The following is a 23823-nucleotide window of genomic DNA, read 5'->3' on the forward strand; positions in this document are numbered from 1 at the left end:
ATGGTCTCCTTACAGTGATGAAATTGTTGGAAAATATGTTAATAAATGAAAAAAATACAAGTTGAGTTTTCATGTTTGCTTTAAAGCAGTAGGTCATCTGTCAGATCTGCTTTATTTTTAGCTAACGGGGGAAAAAAGTTTAAATGATGTCTTGTTTAAATATAGTACTATGTAATCTGAGTTCCAACACTTTAGGTAATGACCTGCTTCTGTTTGCTGGACCTGGTGTTTAAGTAAAATTCTTCAGCTGGGGCTGGAAATGTGCTGCAAAGTCCAAGTAAATCTGTACGAGCAACTTTTTTCATTGCTAGGAATGTCAGTGCTGAATAGTCTAGCTAAGATTTAGTTTGTGCGGTATATAGGCATCCATCAAAGCTTTCATGACAGAAGCACAAGAAAAACTTCATCTGCCTTTACTTCAACCCTTTCTAAGGTTGGAAGTGTAGAGCCAGGCCTTCACGAGCAGGAGGTGTGGTGACTGAGTGGTTTTTGTTGTGGGAAGTCATTGTGACTGCAGGAAGGGTGGACTGCATATTTTGTCCATGAAAAGTGAGACATCATCCATGTGTCAGTAGGGTAATCTCTGCTGAAATACAGATGTGCATGCAGATTTACTCTGCCAGCGGAATGGACATTAATAGTCTTTCTTTTTAGAATACTCTTAGAGGTTGGTTAATTAGGTGCAGATGAAGTGGCGATAATAGCATTGAAAAGAAGATGGAAATGATGGTTTTATTTCTAAATAACTTAAACTGTGGGGTTTAACTTAATTTTTCAATACTAGCAATTCAGTCTTTAAAGAAGCTGATAGTCTGATTATTTTTTTTTAACACCTTAGTTCATATTACTGACAAGTGCAAATAATGTCTCCAGACATGGTGTTTCAGTTATGTCCCAACATATGTCATTATATAAATGAGAAAATGAGTTCCAGGATGCATCATGCAGACTCCATGGTACCATCTGAAAGAGGCAAAGCAGCGAGCCTCAGTTTGGCAAATATTCCAAACTCCATTTCATGAGAGAGGAGCGAAATATTTTTAATTATTCAAAAATAAGATGATGTTCAGTAAGATAAAATGTGAAATACTAAAGGGTGGAAGTTCTCTCTGCCTCTGCACTGGTAGCTTATCTGTGAGCTATGACCTGCGTGAGCCGCAGATCTGCTCACGTGCTTCAAGTTCAAAAGGAGGAAATAAATCTGTAATATAATGATACACCTTTTTTTCTTTATTTTTAGACTCAAATTCAAAACATTCTGAAGGAACTTTAAAAAATAATGGGAAACATCAAAGACTGTCAGTTGACCTTGTTCAGTAGTTCTTAATAGTGACTCACTGGTGAACATTTGGAGATAATTTGCTATCTGTGAATATGAAACTGAATCATAAATCCTAGAGTTCAGAGGAAAAGCAGCCCAGCAGAAACGTAAATGTTTAATCCCTGGTGAAGAATCAGGAGGCTTCAGAGTGGTCAAGATGTGATGATATCAAATAGAGCGCATTGAAAAGCAAACAGATTAAATGTATTTTCTGCTGTATGGGAAAATGTTTTCCTTGGTGCGCTGTATGACATGGAATGTTAGAGTATTACTGAAGTTAAGCCATAATTGTAGCATATTTTTGCTAGCTGCACATGCTGGCCAATTTTTTTTTTTCTATATTTATATGTAATTTCTCTATTAATGGTGCCCCTGGCCACGGAGGTTTAACATCAGTGAGAGGTACTGCAGGAAAAAGAAGAGTGATATTTGAGCAGTAATTGTCTTACAGTTGTTTTTCTATGAGGGAGTTGAGTAGGAAGGCAGCCATCTTACACACCTCCAAAGAATGTTTTTTTGCTTTTTTAAGAGGCACGTCTGTGGTAGAAGAAATGTTCATGCTTGGAACGTGTTCCTTAAAGCCTTTTCAAGCGCGATTTACTTTATTTCCTATGGTGGTTGACATCAAATGTGGCAAGGTACGCATTCTTCCCCAGCTAAATGTGTCCCTTGTTGCTGCCTGTATGGCTCCTGTTAGACGCTGTGTGAACTGGCATTTTCCTGTTCCTAGACTGGCAGTTAGATGGATGCTGGCATTTATTTTTCCACATTGTGTTGGTTTATATGAAACAAGAGTGTGGATCTGAATCTTTGGGCCTTCCTAATGGTTTCTAAGGATGCCCAAATCAGAGGTGGAAGTTGAGCTGGAAACTGCATTTTGGCCAGCCCTATGTGATTGCTTTTTATTTTCCCATCACTGGCTTTCATGGTGTCCTAATAAGTAGCCTTAGGAATTCTGCTCTTGAATGGCAGATAGCACCACTGATCCCTCTATATCCATCTTATAATCAAACTTACACTTTGATGGGAAGTTAACTTGGAAATTTAACTGCTAGCAAATGCTGCAATGCCTGAAAACAAATTCCGCTGCAAGCAGAACTTTGAATCTGATGACACTGCAGAAGTGAAATTGATTTATATAATAGAGTATAAATATAATTAAAATAGGCCATAAATTCTGAAGTATACTGGCAGTTCAGGGGATGTTATGACAGCAAATACTCAGTGTTATATCACTATATTGGGGCTTTATGTGCACTTTTTGTTTAGAAAATGGGTCTAGTAATTATCAGTGCACAGTAAACAAAGGTCTTATTCTACCTCAGTATATGCTGCTTTTGTGTCCTTGCCCTCGCAGTATGGTTAAAAGAGCATCAGTGCAGGCACACAAGAGCTTTTGTTCCATCTTCAGCCATGTGGAATGCATATGCCAGGGCCCTGAGGTTAAGACAAGAAAAAAAAAAAATAGAGGAAAAAAAAATAGAATTGGGGTTTGTTCAGGACTCATGGCATTGGGTCATTTCTGGGAGAGATGTCTTTGATCTGGGAGCCTGGAAGGAGGAAAGTGGAAGTGTTTTAGACAGTACAGTGCTTGCAAAAGCCACATAAAAACCTTCTTTGTAGCTTTAGCCTTTTCATAGATGGACAGCTTCCTTATTTTACCAAGTTCTTGCAGACTGTTTTCTAGAGAGTCTTTAACAATATTTGTTGACTGATATAAAACATTAAAAATTAGTGGAGATAGGATGGGATACAAAGAGCTTTTTAAAGTGATGTTTTATTTAAATTTAAGTTTTATGGACAGTGTTTGAGGCTTGAAGAAAAAAAAAAAACATCTTTTGGGGTCTGGAAAATGCTTGGTTATTTAATGCAAAGAAACTATATCAAAGGAACATTTATAGTTAAAGGCTATTTGGCTTTGGGAATAGAATTTTTCCTACTGAGATATTTTGTCTAACGTCCAAAAATTTGCTTTAATTACCTAGGAAATGCAGTCAGCTTAGAACTCAGAATCTAAACATAGCATAAGATAAAGACAGAGGAAAGAGATGAGATGCAGCCTAACTCCCCACCCCTAAATGCATATGAAAAGAACAGCTTTAGGGCTTTTTTTGACTTGCTTGATTTCCAGCCCATTTGCATACATCTGTGTGGAAATAAGCAAGATGAGCCCTCTTTTAAAATTTTCTTCCATTCTCTAAATTAATGAGTTAAACAGTATCACGTTCAAGCTGCCCCAGCAACCTATAGTTTTCTCTTCTTCAACACATTGGTCTCTGCAGCATGAGGCTCCCTCAGCTTTCAGTGGGCCATGATATTTGTGTTTAAGTGAATCTTTTCCACCATTACAATACTTTATAATGTGGTGCTAGTTCTTTGCTACTGCAATATTTTTCTTCATTGAAGGATAGTGATGTTTTTGTTTCATCTGAGAATATCCCAGGACTTTGCTAAACTATTTTCAGCCCTGCCACAGAGTCAAAGTACCCCACCTTTTTTTGAGGTGTGCGCTCTTAATGGTGCACAGCAGCATCTCACAGTGGTGCTAATCAGTCAGTAGAGGTATTTGTACTTCTTTCTTAGGGCAGGATGCTTGATACATGCAGGAACCAAATTATCTTTGGGATGGTGGGAAAAAGAAGCACTAATAGGTAAAAACGTCCCCTCACGTCCAGTTATTCTGATTTAAGCAAAGCCCCAGTTATGGTCCCTGAAACCTATTACAAAATCTCTACGGAGTGCAGCATAAGAGCCTATATTAAAAGAAAAAACAGAAGTCAGGTTTTCTATGTTAATGTTTTCCTTTCAGAAACAGAACCTATTAGTTTTTTGTGGGTATCGGTTCTTCTTCCTTAGACCGAAGCTTTGATGATGTGGCACTCTTTGAAAGCTCCTCAGCTCCAGCCTTTAAGGTTTCTGATACTTACAGCTGCTAGTCCAGTGGGTGACAGCTGAAGACATTTGTTGTATTTTAAGATAGCCAAATGTTTGGGGAGATCGTTTCAAATGTCATTTGCTTTATCTCTGTAAAGTGGTACCCAAAGCTCTATGTGGAAGTGGAACAATTCTGTGATTAAAAAAAGGGCTTGAATTACTTATTATAGTAAGGAATGGTGATGAAAGATCACTTGAAAACAGAATAGCTGAATATAGATATTGTATATGAAAATGGTTTAAATTTTTCTTCTTTTCTCAGCTGCTATTACAAAAGGGGCAGAAGCTATATTCATTTTTGTTTTATGCTAATCAAGATAATTGCCAGTTGACAAAGATGGAAGTCAGAACTAGTCGATATTACTAGGGCTTTCAGTGTAGCTGATTCAGCTACAAGGCTTGTTTATCTTGCTTAGTTTCTATAACATGCTCATGAAAGTTTAAGAAGCCGAGAGGTGTACACATGGCTTTTCATATTGCATTTTGTTTGGGTTGCAGTTATCTCCTCCAAAGCACAGAGGCTTTCAAACGTTTGAAAACCTCCTGCTTGGTTTGTGTTAAATGCACATCTCTTCCTAACCTGCATGGAATAGGAGCTGCAGATGAAATGGACTGCCAAGATGATCCTACATGTCAGCTTTGGCAGTTCAAAACTCTCTTAAAAATAAAAATAAATACTATTCCCTTTACTTTGTTTGGTTTTTCATGTTTTTTGGTAGCAGGCTGACTGGATCTTGCTGATAAGTAAAACTATCCCTTCTGAGAATTATTACTAGAAACCAAAAATTTCCCCTTTTGCTTCATTTTTCCACTTCATCTTGATAAACAAACATAAAATCATTCCATACCTGTGTGGTTATATCTGGAACTATTAACATACTTATAGTCCATGAAAGTATTGCTTAAATATGCCCTGCTTGCTTCTTTGGACTGCCAGCCATGAATATTTTAACAGAAATAATAAGCAGCTCATATTCAGGTGTATTGATTGTTTATTATTACCACAACTTCTGCTGTATAATATTCTGCTGTTTAATGCTTATGTATTTTCCTGTGCTCTGTAATTTGGCATATCTCACAGACTGGTTTCTGAATGATTACTGGTTGCTACCTGGTTATGGCTAAGGTAGTTCAATGAGTTTCTTTTCTTGGAGAGACATATCGCGTTTATGGTCTTTTTTTCTTCTCCATTTCACAGATAATAAGGCTGTGATTTCAGTGCAATGTTAACGAAAAGGAGATTTCAGCTTATGCAGTATAGAGTCACAGAACGGCTTAGGCTGGAGGGGATATTAAAGATGATCCAGTTCCAACCCCCTGCTATGGGCACAGTCGTCAACCTCTTCTAGATCACCCTAGATCTAGATGGATTCCATCCAACCTGGCTTTGAGCCCCCTCCAAAGGGGGCATCTGCGACCTCCCTGTGCAGCCTGTTCCAGTGCCTCACCACCCTCTAAGTTGAAACAACAACAACAACAAAAAAACCCAAAAGCATGCACTGCAGGGTTTGAAATGGATTGACATTTTTCTTCTTCTACCTCACCTGGAGTTTGTCAGAGTGAAATTTTAAATGGGATTTTCTGATGTATGGAACAGAGCTTTAGTATGGATCATTTGAAAAACCTAGTTGGAAATGGCATTTAAAATTACTAAAGTAACTTGCTCCAAAATGTTATAATTGGGAAGTACTTTGTTTGCTGCCGTGGAATTTGATTTCTTATTTATAATGAGGAAGAAGAATCACTTAGCTCAGAATTGTCACTGTCATCCCTTCTTACTTTTTCTCTTGTTTTCTGAACCCAGATTTAGGTCGGTCACGGGAGCTACAATATGTTTATGTGGATAACAACATTCATCTCAAAGGCCTTCCATCGTTTCTGTATAATAAAGTCATTGGTTGCAGCGGGTAGGTGCGAATTAAATCAAATGTTTTGCAAATGTGTTCTGTTGAAAATTTCTCATAAATATGTACTTATATGATACAACTGATTTTTTTTTTTTTTTTTTTGTGATAGATTCAGAATTAATGTCAGTTTAAGGAGGATTACTGCAGCTGCCAGCTCTTCTCCTTTTGCAACAAATGTTCTATTAATTGCTGACTTTCAGTATTTGCATGTTAAGCCAGAAGTCGGTGCAGTTATTCTGAAGGAGTTTATAATGATAATGTAAGTCCCGAGGCTGGATGCCGGCTGCATTTAAAGATGGCCAGAACTGTAAGCTTTGCAAAATCTGCATAACTGAAGAATGCACAAACTGTCTTCATGTGTTGCACCATTTATCCAGTTCATAAGTTCTTGCATTTCCCTAAATTTGGGTCCGTATCTTGGAATGCCACATGCAGCTTTGCTCACTTTTGTGTCCCAGTATCAGCTTCTCCTAAGTCTTGGTACATACTAACTAAAGTAGGTTTTTTCAAAGGAATTGTGGATTGACAGATATATTTTTAAGTGTGCATTTTAAAAATATCCTAGGGTTGCCTCATGTTTGTGGTTAGGATGTGAGGGAAAAGTGGTCTGACTTGGACAGTGGCTTAATTCTTTCTGTACTGACACTAGCATAAATTAGGACCAGCACCACTGAAATGAATGGAGCCTTACTGGTATAACACTGATCAGAGGAGGATTGTCCTCATTACCATCTAATTATAAATTTCTGGTATGCTTGCTCTCAGCAGATCTTATATTAAATATAAATTCCCCCTTTGCAGCCTGTGCTCTACTGCAATATGTGAGATGCTGAGTCTTGGCATTTTAAGGTTTTTCTAATATTCATGTCAGCTGGTTGTGTGATATTTAAATACTTGCAGTTGCATGAAATTTGTGCAATCTCAAACTGACTTTGTTTTTCAGGGAAAATTATTTCCAACCTTTATTTTTTCAGGATTAATAATAAATTGTAAGAAAGATGTTAAGTGCCCAACAGGTAATAGAACTGTATTGATTGTGACCAAAACACTAATTATAATGCAAAAAAATGTTCAAGCAAGTGTGGTCCAACTATCCTGTCCTTGTTCCTTATTTTACACTCAGGAAAATTTGTTTTTTATCTTTGCACTGATCTTCTGTAACTATTCGGTTTCCATAATACATGATAATAATAAAGTCTACTGTTCTTCATAAAGCATCCAAAACACAGGACTGATTTCCAATAACCAAAGAAACACGTGTATTTGTGTAACATACAGATAACTGTCTTTATTGTAAAACCATTCTGTGTTCCTTCTAAGAAAGCATACGTAACCAATGCACATTTTCCAGAGGTCAGGCAAAATGTTCAATGTTCCAGGCTTTAGTACTTTGGTCATCCACAGGACAGCTGCTGTTACTAATATAAAGCTAGGTTTCTGAAAATAGGATCTATATTGCATTGTCTAAGCAGTGATTCTCTGTCTGGGAATCCTGCAGTCGGGCTGAGAAAGTCTTCATGTAAGATGTGATGATCTCAATACTCAAATGTCGATCTTAGTTTTTGCAGGTAGGGTTTCATAGTTGTCTGTCACTCTTGTTCAAAGCAGCAAGTGAACGATTATAGTTTTTTCCTCATTGTTGTTCTGTAGGGCTCCTCTGCAGCTCCAGGTTTTTTTTCTATCTGGATAGACCATCTTTCCCCCTTGTCCCTGTCTTTTAAATCTCCTTTGTTGGTTTTCACCATTTCCTTCTTGCACCCAGTGTTACTCACAGCTTCTGATTCTTTCCCTAATATGTCCAAATGTAAGGATGCGTCCCTTAAATTATTCCTCTCGATGCTCTGTTTTGCTTGCCTGCTTTGTGTGTTACAGTGGGCATTCATAGCTTTACCCTTTGTGAACCAAATAGCTCAGTTTTTAATCTACCTTAACTGCAGTGAGTTTAGGAGGTTTGTCTTCTACCTAGGCTGACACAGGGTTTATAAGCTTGAAAATATGGCATTATGGATGTATTGGTTGTGATGGCTAATTCTTTGGGTACTGATTGTTGGAGAATGAATTGTTGGAATACTGGACCTCTAAATTCTGGATTCTATTTTACCTCCGTTAAAGGTCTGCAGGGAAGTATTAAATATTAAACAAGAGGCTTATTGACTTGCTTCTTGATGCTTCTTTGTTTCTCTGAAGTATTTTTTTCTTTAATTGGTTGCGCTGAGATTCTTCCTTATCAGAGAGGTTCTACCACATTTATTTCATGTCTGATGAGGATGAAAGCAGTTACCTCAGGTTTGGGTCCCAAATCTGGGAAAGCTGACAACTTTGTGTTCATGTTCCATTTGTTAGGACTGGCCTTAACGAGTTGCTCTTGGCTTCAAATTTCAGTTGTCATAAAGAATTTAAGTTCCTTTGCTGATTTCCCCAACTTCCTAGCAGAATTTTCTTATGCCTGTCTCTTTGGCACAATAACTTGCAACAGGGATCACATAATATTTGAATACTGGCTGAATTTATCTCCTTGAAATCCCAGTAACCTTCCTTTTTCTTACTACAGTTTGAAAAGGACAAAGTTAGTACTTGAAAAGGGATCTTGCCCTTACAGTTTGAGCTGGGGTTTTATTTGGTTTTTATTTTTTAAAGGAACTCTATGGATAGGGAAAGGTATAGGAAATAATCTGAGTAGCACCTGAATTATACTTCTTTGTGGGTGTAGCTCACATGTATGCTTTATAATAGGACTCAACTACTGAATATCATTCACATGTGGTTGATCCAAGATAAGAATTAGATTGCACCCTTATTATAAGTATTTAGTAATACATGGCATTTGGATGCTAAATGAGAGTAACATCTGTTACTTTGGTAGTGCACTTGGCTCACCCCCTTTGGACTGTGTACTTGTTTCTCTAACTTTTGAAAGTTATTTGGTAAGTGCAGACCTCCAAATGTCCTGCTGCATGTCACTGAAGGTTGGATATCTTAAGAAAATGTGTGTCTGTACATGCTGCATTCTGAAATGCATCCTTGAATGATGCTGCACTAAAGAATCATATCAGATGTGCTTGGGGTTGGTATATTGGGTTTCCCTATGAAGTTAACTTAATTTTTTCCTAACCACTTCTTAAACGTCTTGTGTCTTTCTAGCTGTGGTTCTCCAATTCAAGTTTCAGAGGTGAAACTGCTTTCTTTTTCATCGGGACAGTTAACTGTGTTCCTGCCAGCAGAGGTGAAGTCTATAGGGACAGAAACAGATCGTGTGCTGCCTTTGCAAGAATTGGCAATGAGGACCCTCTATAACACTTACTACGTGTATTTGAAAGGTAGGAATCTTTCTGTTCTTCAGACTTTGGATGTCCTATCACTGAAAGTGTTCAAGGAGCAGCTAGATGGGCCTTTCAGCAGCCTGGTGGTGTCCTTACCCAGGGCAGTGGGGCTGGAACTAAATGATCTTTAAGATCTCTTCCAACTGAAGCCACTCTAGGATTATAGAAGGAGTGGAAGTGCATTTCTGGCAATGGTAGTAACATTTGACGTAGCTTCTCAAAGAGCAGGACAAAGATGAATATTTTAAAAGATTTATTTAATCCAATTCTGTTTGAAATGCTGTATTACAAGAAAAAGAATATTAAAAAGGGATCCAAAGACTGTTTCTGAAGTTGAGTGACACTTAGAAATGGTTTCTTGAGGTCTGTATTAAGAAGGATGCTTTTTGGAGGAGAAACTCTTTAATGGAAATAGGGAATGAGAAATACAGTTCCTGAGGCAACATTAGATGCATCAGCCAACAATGCAGCTTCTTGCCAGGCAGCACACTCCTAAACTGGCAGGCTTGTGATACATAAGGCAAAAGAAACACTAGCAGCCGTTGGCCATTTCAGTACAGTGTGACAGCTGAGCTGTTTTAGTTCTGCCCCAGTTCAGACTCTGCTGTAAACTGCCCCTTGGCTGGTCTGGTTATTATGCATTATGCAGTCACATGGGTTAGCAAAATCAGAATATCTGCAGATTCACATTTTCAGATTTGGATGTACCATCTCCCCTGTTAATGGCATCTTGGGAGAAGGCAGAGGGGTGGAGAGTTAAAGTGGGAATACTAAAGGGAAACAGGAAATGTCTGTTCTTTGTGGAGAACACATTAGCTGATCCAGAACAATTTAATTGATGAGTGTAGGATTGTCTCTGTTCTGAACTTCCGCACATGGAAGGGAGATTAGAGGTTCTTAGTTGTTTAGTGATTTCAGGGGTGCAGCTAACTATGTGACTGCTGCTAGGTAAGTGTGACAGAAATGAGCGGATTACTTTTCTGTAGTCTTCCCTTGGCTATGCTATGTTACTTTTTTTTTCTGATGCAAACATACTATTTGTCATGCTGTCATCTTGTAGCGTGCTACTGTTATAGTTAAGTAATACTGAGTTCTTCTCAGAATTTGCTATTGTAGTTAATTTCTAAACACCTGTCTAGACCATCATTATGTCCACAGACGCTTTATTGCATATTACTGGGTTTTGTTATGGGCCTGATCTATGGCATATTTCAACTGTATTTTTGGGCCCAATTCACGTTAGATGGATGTTTAACTAGCACATTCAGCTTCTTGAACCTGTACATGGAAAGCACCATATGCATCGCCTTAATTGGTGCCTCTTTCTTTATGTTGCTGTTTTTTCAACTAAGTCTTAAGAAAACAACCGAGCTGGTTTTCTGAATCCATGGATTGTACTTCTTATGTTGGACTTTAATTCAGTTATTTTCTTACAAGTCTCTTCTATTCCTTTTTTCTGTTCTAGATTTGAATTTTCTTACTCCAATCTCACTACCAAAAAGCCTCTTGGAATTGTTGCACTGTCCCTTGGGACACTGTCACCGCTGTAGCCAACCGATGTTTACCATTGTCTACCCAAAGCTCTTTCCCTTAAGGGAAACTCCAATGGCAGGATTGCATCAAGGGTAATTATACAGGAAATTACACTGGGGTTTCGTTTAGAAAGAAAAATCTTATGGAAAAATGTATATTGGGTTGTTGTTTGTTTAACAGCCTTCCATATGTAAAGCCCCTGTCCGACAATTACATGTGAAAGTTGGCAAATCTAGAAGGAAGCCAACCTGCTACTGTTGGATTGTTTAAAAAGGATTGCCTGTTTGATTTCCTCTAGATAGTGAAGAGCTTTGATATGACGGGATTGATTTATATGTGGTGATACAATACGTGCACGGTACCTCTGTGCCCTTGGAAGGAAATATGACCTAACACCAACTCTTAACTCTGCCCTGACTCAAGAATGCCAGCACCATGTAAAAGTATCTCAGGATTAAAAACAGGGAAAAGGTCTAAAGCCAGCGCCTAAGTAAATATTCTACAGTAAAATAATCTTATTAAAAAGAATTGCTGGTTTTGATGCATAAGAAACTGCTTTTCAGTAGAAATTTATTACATTTTAAGAAAAAAATAGTTTCAGGTCAGGTGCCTATTTCTCACAGCTGTGTCATAGGTTATTTTCTCATGAGTTTATGGCATGATAAATATCTGATTTGTCAGTGATTCAAGTTTATGAAAACAATTTAGTTATGCCAAATCTGAGCAGCAGCCAGGAGGCTGCATAGATGTTATTTTGGAAAAGCCATCTTTCTTAGAAAGATCCTTGGATTACAGAGACTGCACACTGCAACTCACCGCTCTGTTACAGTTCAATCGGATGTTGAAATTCATTGGATTTTACATGCGTTTAAATCAACTTCTTGCAGATGACCATCTTTATATTCAAGGTGACACAAGATGTTGTGATAATGCTGTAATTCCTTTCAGTCAATGAGCTCCATTAGAACAGTATCACTTTCAACAGAAGTGATAGTAATCTACTTGCTGGTCACTGCTACCTTTTACTCCCTGAAGTAACCCAATAACGGGAGAGTAGAAAGCTCTGCTTTGTAATGAATTGACTAGGGTTGATCTTTGTAGAACTTATTTATGAAGCAGGAGGCATAACAGTGGGCACTGAGAGTTTTGGAATTGTGGGTACTGAATCTGTGACTCGTCAAAAACGAACTTGGTTTATTTTAGAAAAGCAGTATTGACATTTTAAAATCTATTACCTGAAAATATTTCTGCACGGCTTTCACCTTAAAAAAAAAAAAAAAAAAAAAAAAAAGGTTATGTTAATTACCTTGTGACAGTTCTCATTTGCTCCCTTGCACACAAACATGCCGTGTTCTACAAAAGGCATTAATAAGTGGAGTTTTGAGTAGCTGACATTTGAAGCGAAGCCACAGAAAACGAGATCTGAGCAGGGTAGCCTGTCATCTCTGTAGCTTGTACATGACATGGAAAGATTATGTGGAAGTGCAGAGGTGTGATAGCTGGTTTAGCAAGATGTGAAGGACAGGGTTTTTGTTCTAAAGAGCTTAGAGTGACCATGAAAACACACGGGATGAGGATCCTGAATGTTTGAACGGCGCTGATTAGCACATGCCACGTCTATGCCAGTATCTTCTGTCTGGATTTCTGTGTCACATTCTGTATCCTCTTACAGGAAGGGATAGCTGAGTGTTGAGCTGTGTTTCTATCACCAAAAAAGTACAGATGACGTTTAGTACTGGCTGAAGTGTGATTTCTGGATTAGTAAGAATCAGATCCCAGCATTGTACAAGTAGACATCTAGGCCTCTGCCAGGAAAGGGGCAGGAGGAGGGTTACAGCAAGGCTGGTGTCACCCTTTCATGTCAACCCCTGCTGTCACAGCGTGACAGCACTGCCTGTCCATCATCCTTGCTGAAGGTCTGGGCCCACTTTGTTCTCTCAGCTGGACCCAAGGACACTGGACTTCAGTCATTGCATGCCTGCAAGCAGTAATTTAAGAAACACGCTAGCAAAGCTGAACCAAAGAATTACCCAGCTATTTTCCTTTCAGCTGTTAAACCTACTGGCTGTAACACCCAGCCACACCCTCTGCAGAAGGAAAAACCACACTCAGTTTCTTTAAACTGAGCACATTAGAAACCAGGAAGGGTTTTGAGAACCCCTACAGTGATTTCCTTGCCTTTGTATCAGGCACTGAGGTGTATCATGTGAGTCTTTTTCTAAAGTGTTGAGATGGGACTAATCCTGTGTTTTATAAACCAACATATTATCTGCTGTGGAATGGGGCCAGGAACTTAATCTTTACTGACAACTGTTTCTCCCCCCCCCCCCTTTTTTTTTCCCCTAGGAGGACAACTGTTAGTTTTGTGGCATACTGCTGCTCCACCCAGTGTCTGCAGACTTTTGACCTACTGAGTTGATAAACATTTTAAACTACTCAGGAGTGCTGCCAGTTTAAAGCTGCATTAGACATCGTATCCCGTTGGTACTGGAATACAGTGTGTGTGCCAAAGCAGCAGAAGTGCCCAGTTGGGAACATTAAGAGGCACTTAAATCCTGTCCTATCAAATTTGGATGAGGTGCAGAAACTTTTTCAGAAGTGTAAATATCAAGTTCTTAAGAGCATTAGCTTCTCTCATCAAAGACAGCGTACAAACCAGATGTATTTTTGCGTTCTAAGCCCCAAGATTTGCAGTGTGTTTCAAATGTGACTGCCTTCAGGTGGATCCACTGAGTCCTCTGGGGCAGTTTTCGTTCCTCTAACAGTGTCAAACTGACTTATAATTAAAAAAATACATGCCCAAACAGTTTCTGTTTATTGCTCCCATCTTTTACGTTCTACATTTGGATTCAGATGTGTGAATCTAAGCCTGTACACGCCTTTGAAGGAGCCCTGTGAATTTCTCATTGAACTTAGTTTTGTTTTATTTCTCTCAATATTTTTCTCTCAATATTTTCCTCCACAGAGTTATCCTAGTTTTATACCAAGTCTTTAACAGGCAACCATGCTATTTAAATTAATGTATTTAAGGCAAATTTTTGGTTCTGGTATTACTATGAGCTGTGCTGATTCCACTGGAGTACCTGGGATATGTCTGGAGACTGAAGGTGCTGTTTGAGTAACAAAGGCCTATACTGATATCTACAGTAAGTGATGTTGCTCTGGTGTGTTGGCTGATGATTTTAATTTTCATCACTTATGTGCTTTATTTTTAATAAAAACAAGTTTCCCTTTTGCTGTGTTCCAAATTCTTCAGGAACAAGACATTAAGTACAAATTTCACTTGGAAAAAATAGTAATGTAAATATTTATCCCTATTTACTCTATTTTGACACTTGCAGCCAGTAGACCTGCACAGAGTTGGTCTTCATTGCTCAAGGTTCTGCATTTGATTGGTGAGAGCTTCTCTCTGTGGAGTGTGTTAACCTTAGAGGAGGCTGGAGAAGGGGAGGGATGGAAGTACGTTTATGTCCATGGGTAGGCATACATACATACTTACATGCCTTCACTAAAGAGCTGTGATAAAATCTTTTAGTGTATATTCTACACTGTTCATACTCATTTTAAAGGACAAAAAATGTTTGGTTTTTTTTCATAAAGATTTTCTTTATAAAAAAGCAGTTTAAATAGTTATCCTTTTTTTTACTTGCTTTCCCATACATAAACTTTTAATATATTTATTTAAAATAATTAGTTATAAGCTCTTTGTTGACCTAGCAGTGTTCTGCTCTGTGCAGGAGTTATATGCTGAAATAAATCTGAATGAAAAAGCTAGAAAGATATCGAGATAGAGAAGTGTCCTTGGTAGTGTATTAGCACTATCTTGTGATGAGGTGTGCATAGTTTGGAGGGAGGAGGCACCAAAATGTTTTCCTTGTGCCAGAGAAGCATTTGTTCCTATTGCAGGCTTCATGGCATCTCTTCAATAAACAGAGGATCTTAAGAGCTTGAAAGAGCACCAAAAGGACGGTTATTGAGGGTGGAATTTCTGGGTTGTGCATGTTACTTGTAAAAAGTGTTGCTGGTTTTATTGGGTTGATCTTTTTAGGGAGTTAAATTAGCATTAAGAAATGTAGAACTTAATCCTTCAGGAATGCGAGTATCATCTACTCGAAGAATTGTGAAACTTTCTAAAATAAATCCCGTTTAATAAATTTACTTTGCAGTAGGGGAAAGAGCCGTTGCCAAACGGACTTGTTTTTTACTACTGGATTTCTTACTGTCACTGGACTAATTTTGTTTCAATGCTGGTATCCCCAGCAGGCCTTCCCACACAGTGGGGTTTACAAAACAAAATTTATCTTCAGCTGTTTTTTCTTCAGAACTGCACATTTGAAATGCAGAGTACCCATGTACAGTATCTGCCTATGTCAGAAGGGTGCAGGTGTAGTGCAGGAGCCAGTATTCTTAATGGTTGGACAACTACAGTAGTGGTACGAAGACAAGTTTTGAGAACAATTGTATAATTGGGAGTTTCTGTTATTATTTTTACTGTCATCTTTTGTAATGTTTGAGGGAGGAATTTTGTTGGAAGTTTGTTCTCTTTTTGTAGAAACTCACAGACTTTAAAACCAAGTATTGCCAAACTTAATCATAAATTGAATTTTATTTTAGAATTAAATCTTTTGATCAACTGAAGGACACCACTGTTTGTTTGATTTGGAGTCAGATGGTAAGAGTAGAGCTTGGCTTTCATTTATTTTCTTCCCATAATCATTTTTCAATTCATATCAGTCTATTATTGTCTGCAAGTGCAGTTCAGCAGAAGAAATTCCAGTCTGTTCTATAAGCAGGATGAATCTTAACTAACATTTTAATAGATGATATTTCAAGAATGGAATGTTCAATGAATAAATGACTTAAACATGCAATTGAAGCTGAAATGTCATATTCTATTTTTATGGGAAAAAAAGGAAGAGGAAAGCCAATATATAGACTGAAGACGCAGCTTAATTCCAAGTTTCTTTGATGTTTTTGATACAAACAGTGTTTGTATTCATCTGTATCTGTGGGTGATATTGTCCTGGATTAAAATAACTCCATTCTCACTGGTCCAAATTCTTCTAAAGAATCTCTGCTATAAAAGTACTTCATAACGGGTTAACAAGAGAGCCAGCTCTGCTGGTTGTGGGGAGGAGTGGGAGCTTGCTGCTGGTTGCACTGCATCACTAGATTCACAGTATGAGGTTAAATGCTTTCTGGCTTCTCTTTAAGGCATTTATTTCTTGATAATTTTTGATTGCTCTTGTTGGTCAGCTCAGTTCACGTTCCGTTTCTCCTTGTACTGCATAAAAATCTGGTTTCAGCAGTTAAAAAAAAGACCCCTTTTTGTCATATAAATAGATCTCAAGACTTTGCTTATGGTGGAAGCAGGAGAAACTTCTGATTTATTTTTTTCTAGGCGTAATAAAGAGAGAGGTGTGAAGGAGGATAGAGATAACATCAAGTTACAAACTTATTGCTATAAATTTTTTCTGAGGGACATTAACTCCTATCGTGATTAAAGAGCACGTGTTTACGTTTTGTTTGTTATATCAAGCGCTGTGTTAATGAAATGTAGACCCTGCAGAACTGTGCATATAGATCTAACTTCTTGTTCTACCACAAAGAGGAAAAGGGGAGTCTCTGGCTTTGTGGAAAACTACTACTTGAGCACTTCTACACTGGCCCCTGTTACATTTGAAGTATTATTCCTGGGAACCTTCCTGCTGCTGCTCCTTGGGGGGGATGAGCGATACCAGTATCCTTTGCTGAGTGAAGAACAAGCTCTTAAATCAGTAAGTGGGCATTTTTCTCTTTCAGCCCAATGCTCCTCATGAGTTCTTATGAAGTCCATCACAAACTTTGCTTACTTCATTGTGGTGATCTTGGGCTGAGCAGACTGGAGCTGCTTTGATTTGCCAAGTTGACTTCAGTTGTTACAAATCAAATTCTACTGAATTCCTTTTTCTGGTATGAAAGAGGACAAGCCTTGAAATACCTGTGTGGTAACAGCACGTCAGGTTTTACTGACAGCACAGCCAGGCTGAAGACTGGAGAGTGGCAAACCTTGTTGTTGCAAGATGTTACAGCGAACTTGTGCTGGAAGAGACTGAGTAAACTGAATCCAGAGCTTTTATTACTTTTTGTATTACCAACCAATTTTGTAAGAGACTGAAGGTCTGCTGGAACAACATGGCAAGGTTCAAGTGAAGCCTTCACTGTTTTTACTGTATGTCCCTTCCTTGGTTTACAACTTGAACGTGGATTGCAAAGGAGTTTACTCTGTGTTTGTTGAATGTATGTTGCCTTTTTGCTCTGTATTCACCAAGTTGTCAGTCAGTGTGAAGGTGAGCTTGGTAGATTTTTTATTTAAAGTTAGTGGTGCAATTTATTGTACGTCCTTGTTAATAAATCATATTTTTTATACAATTACAGTTCATTAAAGTTAACTAAACTTTTGCTCCTGGGGCTATTAAGCTATGCTAGGATTTAGCATTTAATTTACATCACAGCTAATTTGCATAGTAATTAGTTAATAATTCTTCCTTCCCAAGGCTGGAGAAGTGGGGTGTGGACACTTGAAAAGACTACGGAGCCCAAAGCGCCACTTCAGTTCACAAATCCCTTTGTCTCAGCCAATGTAGTTCAGCAGATAATATGTGCAAAACCTGATACTTCAGACCCTTCTGTGGATTGATCAAAAGAATGCAGCACAATTGAAAGTTATCTTCATGTCACCCTAATGGTCCATAGATGTGCACACAGTTCATGTATTATTCACTAAGCAGTGTTCAGCAGGTTTTTTCCCCTCATTTAACCTATCATTAGAACAAGGTTGGTTGCCAGGAATAAGCAAAAATTAAGCATCTTTTTTTTTTTTTTTCCACTCCTTGCTGTGTGTTATTTGGTTTCAGTCAAGGCTGCAGCTCTGTATCTGTTCTGATGAGTTCTTTCACTTGGGTATTCTCTGAATTGTTCTGTGTGTCAGGTGTGTGCTAGGATATCTGTTCTTAAACGAGATGAATGTTGTTTAAGGTGATGCTGAAAATCACTTAAAATTGATGTTTGGTAGGCTTTAGATGTAACCAAGCTTGAAAGTTTACAGTGATTTGCCTTAGTATTTTACAAACGACAAAGTGAATTCTCATGCCTTTTCAATAGAGGTAACCTCTGTTTACCTGGCAGCAGGAGGATGATGCAAGTCTCCCTTAAGAGAGGCGGGGGAGAACAAGCCTTAACCTACAACTTTTACCAACCACTGCTGTGTCCCTTGTGAGTTAGAAAGAAACAAATGGGAGAGCTTAACATCCTTTTCCTTTGCAATTAAAAGTACTTGGCATAAATGCAAGCTAAGTGGAAACTTCAGTGGCTGAATAATGCTATTGTGTGCAGGAAATGAGAGGAGCTGTGGATCTTGCTAGGAAAGGCACTGGCTGTTTTATCACTTTGAAGCTGAGATTTTGGGCTGTTCTGTGTGGTGACATTTTGGTAATCTGTGAACCACAATGTTCGTGTCCCCCAACTTCAGGAAAGTTGTCAGTCATTGATGGCTGCTGCTTTACTAAATGTAACTATATCTGTGGTATGTATGATGTCCCTTCAAGGTGTTCTGCCATTTTCTTTCTCTCTCAGGAAATCATATTTACATTTTTTTTTCTTCAAATCAATTGAGAATGCTTTCTATGGAACATGTCTAAAAGCTAATGATTGTTCTTTCTAGAGTCGAGTATTTTAACACTCTACTTGTAGCTGTTCTGTCAATCTTCCTTCATACTTTAGAATTCTAATCATTTTGTTTTATTGTTAAAGCAATTAAAAGACTCAAGCTGACAGTACTTGGGTAAGTGTCCGGTAACTGTGATTGCTTCTCTGGCACAGCAGGTTTGAAATGTTCTGAGTATAGGCTTAAACCTGGCTGCATTTGCCTCTGCACTGACTCTCTTGGCTCTCTGATTTCATTTCACAAAAAGCCAGATCAATGTAGATGATGCATGAAGAGAAGAAGAACACTTTCTGAAGGAAGCCTGGCTTGGAAGATGAGCAGCAACATCTCATGTCTGAATTCTAGGTAAGTGCTCCTTTCACAGTAGGATGAAAAGCAGAAGTTGTCCAGGAAGATTTATCAGGAGTAATTGTCATTTTCAGTATTCACACCTTGCTGCTCTCTTTCTTTACAAAGATAGTAACTGTCATAAGGGCATGGTTTGTATCTGAAATCTCCTGTAGAATTGTGGTCTATAACTTAATTTCATATTTCTACTGATGTGCTCATTACTCACATGAATTAATATCTGCTTTTGTTTTTCTTCCTGTATAGTTGGAAATAGATTCTTATTTTTCCCAGTGCTGTGTTCTGTGGGCAGCATGCAAACCCTGGTTGTAATGATACCATGTCTGTGTGTTCACTGCAGAGTGACACAAGTTTGGGAAGCGTGTAATCACGTATCTGTAAAAGCTGGATCACAAATGTGTATTCTCTTCTGACTTCAAATGAATAGAAGATATCTAACTTTACATAAGTTAATGGACTCATTTTTATTAAATCAATGCTGCGTATCAGGTTTTTAGATCTAACAGTATCTAATCCTGGCTCTAAAACCTCCACTACGAAACCTGGGGGCTCACATTTCTCCTGTAGCTCCACATAAACTGCAGCCAGACTTCACTCTGATTCCTAGACTGGTACTTGCCTGAAGGTTTGAATTGAAAAGCTTTTTCTTTTAAAAAAATTCTCTAATTTTTTTAAATTTTCTTTTACTTTTCCCTCAAGGAAGATCAAATAGAGTAGGAGCTGATAACTGATGGCTAGAAATTTATTTCTAGGCCAACACTGAGCCATTGCCCCTCCCTCCCTGCCCTGGCAAGTGGTGCTGCTGTCTGACATCCCTGCCTGACTTGCTGCTCCATGGCCCTGAGCTGCAAAGAAGAAAAATATTGATTCTGGTCCATCTCATTGAAGTATTATCATGGGGTGTTCACAGACATGCTGGGATTGGTCCTTTACTCACAGGAACATTTATCCAGGGGAATCAGGTGTGTTATGTGGAAAGAAGCAGCAAGAGAGAGAATGAATTTACTGTTTTCATCTACAGTCAGTAGCTTGAGACCTTACTGTGGCTTTAGGTATTCCTGATTAGTTTCATATGTGAATGCTCTTTTTTTCAGAATAAAAGTGCTTTGTTATAAAATAACTTAATTCCTTTAATTTCATTTGGGAATAGATACATCCACACACCTGGAGTTTAAATCTGAGACAGCAATTTATTAATGAACGTGCTGCTTTCTTCTGGGTCAGGTCTCACGTAGCTAAATCCTTGCATTCATTTAACACAACAGGTTTCATTGTTTAAAATTATTTCTTTTGGAAAGTACTCGATTGGGGGGGAAAAAAGCAAATCTGCTTGTAAGAGATTTCTTTTGTCAGGTTTTTCAGATACTTAAACAGCTGGGAAACAGCGCGTTGGAAAATGTTACCTTTCAGACTTCACGGCTTTGCTGTGACACATCTGTCTTCTGGCACTTTGAAAAATGGTGTTGAACTAATCAGTTAGGAAATGCAGCTTTTAAATGTGGCTTGGAATATTTAATATGTCCTAACTGTCAGACTTCACATTTTGCAGTGAGAAGATGGCAGTCAGGAATGCTTTGGACTGATGTTGTCCAGGTGTCGAGGTTTAGCTGCTGCACTCAGGAGACATTCATGTTTGCAGCACTCCTGCCTGGGTGTGGGTTGAGTTCCCTAGACACAAGGGAAGGCCGCTTCAGGGTCTCAGCAACTGCTGTTAAGCGTCCCTTGTGAGGCTGGCAAGGCAGGGACTGAATAGGGAATGTTTTCTTCTCTGACCTGTCTTCCTTCATCTCTGAATTGCACAATGTCCTCGTGCCTGTTGGGCAGTGTGGTGATGATAGCACTGTGATCCCCCTTGGCACACACAGATATGCTGTATGTTTCCCTTTGTGACTTGCTGCTCTGGTGCAATGCAATGATTTAAAGCTTACTGTTCTTTAGCTGTGTGGATGTGTTTTTGCATTTGGGTGTGCCAGCTTTCTAAGGAAGGATGTGCACTTCCATAGTGCAGCGTGCGCACTGTGCGTAAGCACAGGGGAGAGCTTCCCTGAAGATGTATTGCTAAGCTCTTTAAGATTTAATACTCTCTTGAAGTTCAAATCAGTGTAAGGGAAGGCTTAAGCAGCTTAATGGGTTAAAATGATCCATGACTGTGTCCTTCAGACAGTTTAAAGTCCCTGCAGCAACCCAAGCAGGCCACCTGTTCCTCTCCCAGACAAACAGGTTACCCTCCTGACCTTTATTCTGCCACCCTTCAATTTTGTCTGGCCTGGCTCCATGTGTGGAGTGATTGTTCTAAAGTTTGTCATTGTTTAAAATGCCACTTGCTCGAGTTTAATGTGCACAGCTGCAACTTGAGCCATTGCTGTGTGTTAATAAGACTAAAACTGTTGGACTGACACCAAAAGATCTGCTTGCACTTGGCATGTCATAAATTAACATCATTCTTACCTGCCAGGGATGATTCACTGCTGGCTCAAAGCGTATTTAAACTTTAGAGGATGCCAACAAACTGGGCGGTGGTTTGACCCGCCACGTGGCCCAGGACTGCTGCTTTTCTCTCCCCCTCCGCCTTCCTTCTGTTGCAGTGTGTCGGGAAACAGAAGCTCTTTATGGCCTTATGAGAGCATGTGTTTGTGTGCCTCCTGCTCCGCCTGCCAAAAAGTTGGCTTGTTTGTGGGAAGATCCTCACTGGCTTCCAAGTTCTGAACTGGATTGTTATCCCCTCTTAGAGGGGACGAGGGGAGAGTTCAGTGCTTGACTAGGTGGTAGCATCTCACTGTAGCAGCTTCAGAAGGTTTTATTCATACAGACTTTGCCTGTGTTGGGCAGGTTGGGATGTGACGTCCCATTAGCATCCCAGAAACTGCGTGTAAATTTCACGTTAGAGATGTACACGTGACCAACTAACAGCCCACAGCAGGTGGGTTAAGCTTATGCCCATGGTAGGCAGCAGAGGAGACAGAAGGAGATCTCCATGGAAGTGAGGGAGATCATGTTGCGGGGTTGTATGCCAGAGGTTGAACGTGCTCCTTGGAGCCCAGACTCCTGGGCTCCAGCCTGGCAGTGAGGTGCTGGACTGTCCGGAGGGACACACCGAGCACTGGGTGTTGCTGCTTGTCCTGGGCTGCTGCTGTAGCCACAACAGCACCTTTGGGTGTGGACCTTCCAATGCATCCAGAAAGATCTACAGGGCTGTTGCAGGGTAGAGAGATGTAGGAATTAAGAAGGGATGGGAGTCAGTTCCTCAGGAAGGACATAAATGTTTTGGAATTCAGTGGAAGGGGGAAGAATGTGGGTGAGTAGCTCTGGTAGATGGTATGATGTTTATTTATCTGTGTACAGAGACCAGGCCTAATGATTAGAGACTGCAGCCTCGTGCTTCTTCTTCAGGGCTGATGTGCTCCCCATAAAATAATGTGAGGGTATAACGTGTTCCCTCAGTCAGAAAAGCTCCTTTGCTTCCCATGGTGCCTATTTACCTTGGCTCATCCAAATCATTTGTTAAATACCGAGTTCACATAAGCAGTCTTGTTTGGACTTTGAGCGCTATGAGTCTTGCAGTAGAGAGCAGCAGAGATAGAAACAGGCCCCGTATCTGTCTGAGATGTGTTTGGATCTGATGGAAATACAACATGTAGTACAGAACAGGGTGTAACCACGGTTTGGTTACGGGTAATTATGGTAGGCAATGCCAGCGGCAGGGTGCAGTTCTCCCTGTGTTCCCCACCACATCAGCACACAGGCTGGCAAATTAACTCTTATGTAACTATTGCTTTATAGTCCTCACAATATCCACTATATATTGTTTTCCTTCACAGCAGGAGAAAAAAATTATAGTCAGCTCTGAACAAATGAGAACCAAGTAGTCCAGGAAATGGATCGTCATATTCAGCAGAACAGAGAGGAGACCTGGCTTTGCAACCCCAGCTTACCTATTGACATTGTTCAGAGTGCAGCAGCAGACAATCCTGCAGCAGCATCGCTGAAGAACGTTCAGGCAGAACAGAATCAGAGGACAGAATGTGTCTGTAGGACAAGGAGTGCAGCTCTGTTCAGCTTGCAAACACGTGGTGATTGCTGCCTGCCCAAGCTGCACAAGCGGTTATGCTGTGTCTCTATTTTACTTTGTGGGTAGTGCGGGTTGTTGGATTTTATTATTTTCTCTCTATGCAAGGCTAACGTGGTGTGCAGAGCTGGTTGCTGGGAAGTGGGGACTGCAGTTGGTAATAGAGGTCTGTTTTCTCACTTTCTCTATTTTTGTCTCTGGGCAGGATGAGGTACATCAGGGGAAAATCTGACTTGCAACAGAAGCTCAATTTTAAGTTGGAGTTAGACAGTCCTGCAGAAAGGTTTACTTACACCACAGCTGTCTGTCATCTCAGGGCACACTGCTGTGACTTGTCATGCCATGGCAGCCCCTGAAGTTCAGTGTCACTCCTCTCCTGGGTGACAGCTCTAAGGTAGGGTACAGGATTGCACTGACCATTTCATTAGAGTCTAGAGTGTGTTCTGATGCCTAGGGCAGGATGTCTCCCTGTTCCCAAAGGTCTTAGGAATGTGCTGGAAAGGTGATGTATATCCTCATGTTGTGAGGGAGTGGTCTTTGTTAGACTCAGGTCAGGATTCCTGTTTCTTGCACCTTTTCATCCTGTTTGGGGCACCTTTTTCTGTGTGTAACCCTGTTCGTGGTCTGTTATTTGCAGAAGGATTCTTTGCTTGCAAGGAGAAAGAACTCTGCAATCGCCAGTGAAAACC

General features: G+C 39.6%; 1 protein-coding gene across 4 annotated transcripts in view; it reads left to right on the plus strand.

The window, feature by feature from the left end:
• The window catches only part of LRRC28 (leucine rich repeat containing 28), a 48173-nt gene extending 30747 nt beyond the window's left edge, over positions 1-17426 (plus strand). For 3 of the 4 annotated variants that reach the window (XM_015873180.2, XM_015873181.1, XM_015873183.1), the window contains 5 exons: positions 6060-6162; positions 6272-6421; positions 9304-9479; positions 10948-11107; positions 13362-17426. In XM_015873180.2, coding sequence (XP_015728666.1) covers positions 6060-6162; positions 6272-6421; positions 9304-9479; positions 10948-11107; positions 13362-13434 — 662 coding nt within the window. In that variant the 3' untranslated portion in view covers positions 13435-17426. The remainder of the gene's footprint in view (positions 1-6059; positions 6163-6271; positions 6422-9303; positions 9480-10947; positions 11108-13361) is intronic. The other variant, XM_015873182.2, reaches the window with a different exon arrangement.
• The last annotated feature ends 6397 nt before the right edge of the window (positions 17427-23823 follow it).

The sequence above is a fragment of the Coturnix japonica genome, chromosome 10, assembly GCF_001577835.2.
Source record: "Coturnix japonica isolate 7356 chromosome 10, Coturnix japonica 2.1, whole genome shotgun sequence".
In the NCBI taxonomy this organism is placed as follows: domain Eukaryota; kingdom Metazoa; phylum Chordata; class Aves; order Galliformes; family Phasianidae; genus Coturnix; species Coturnix japonica.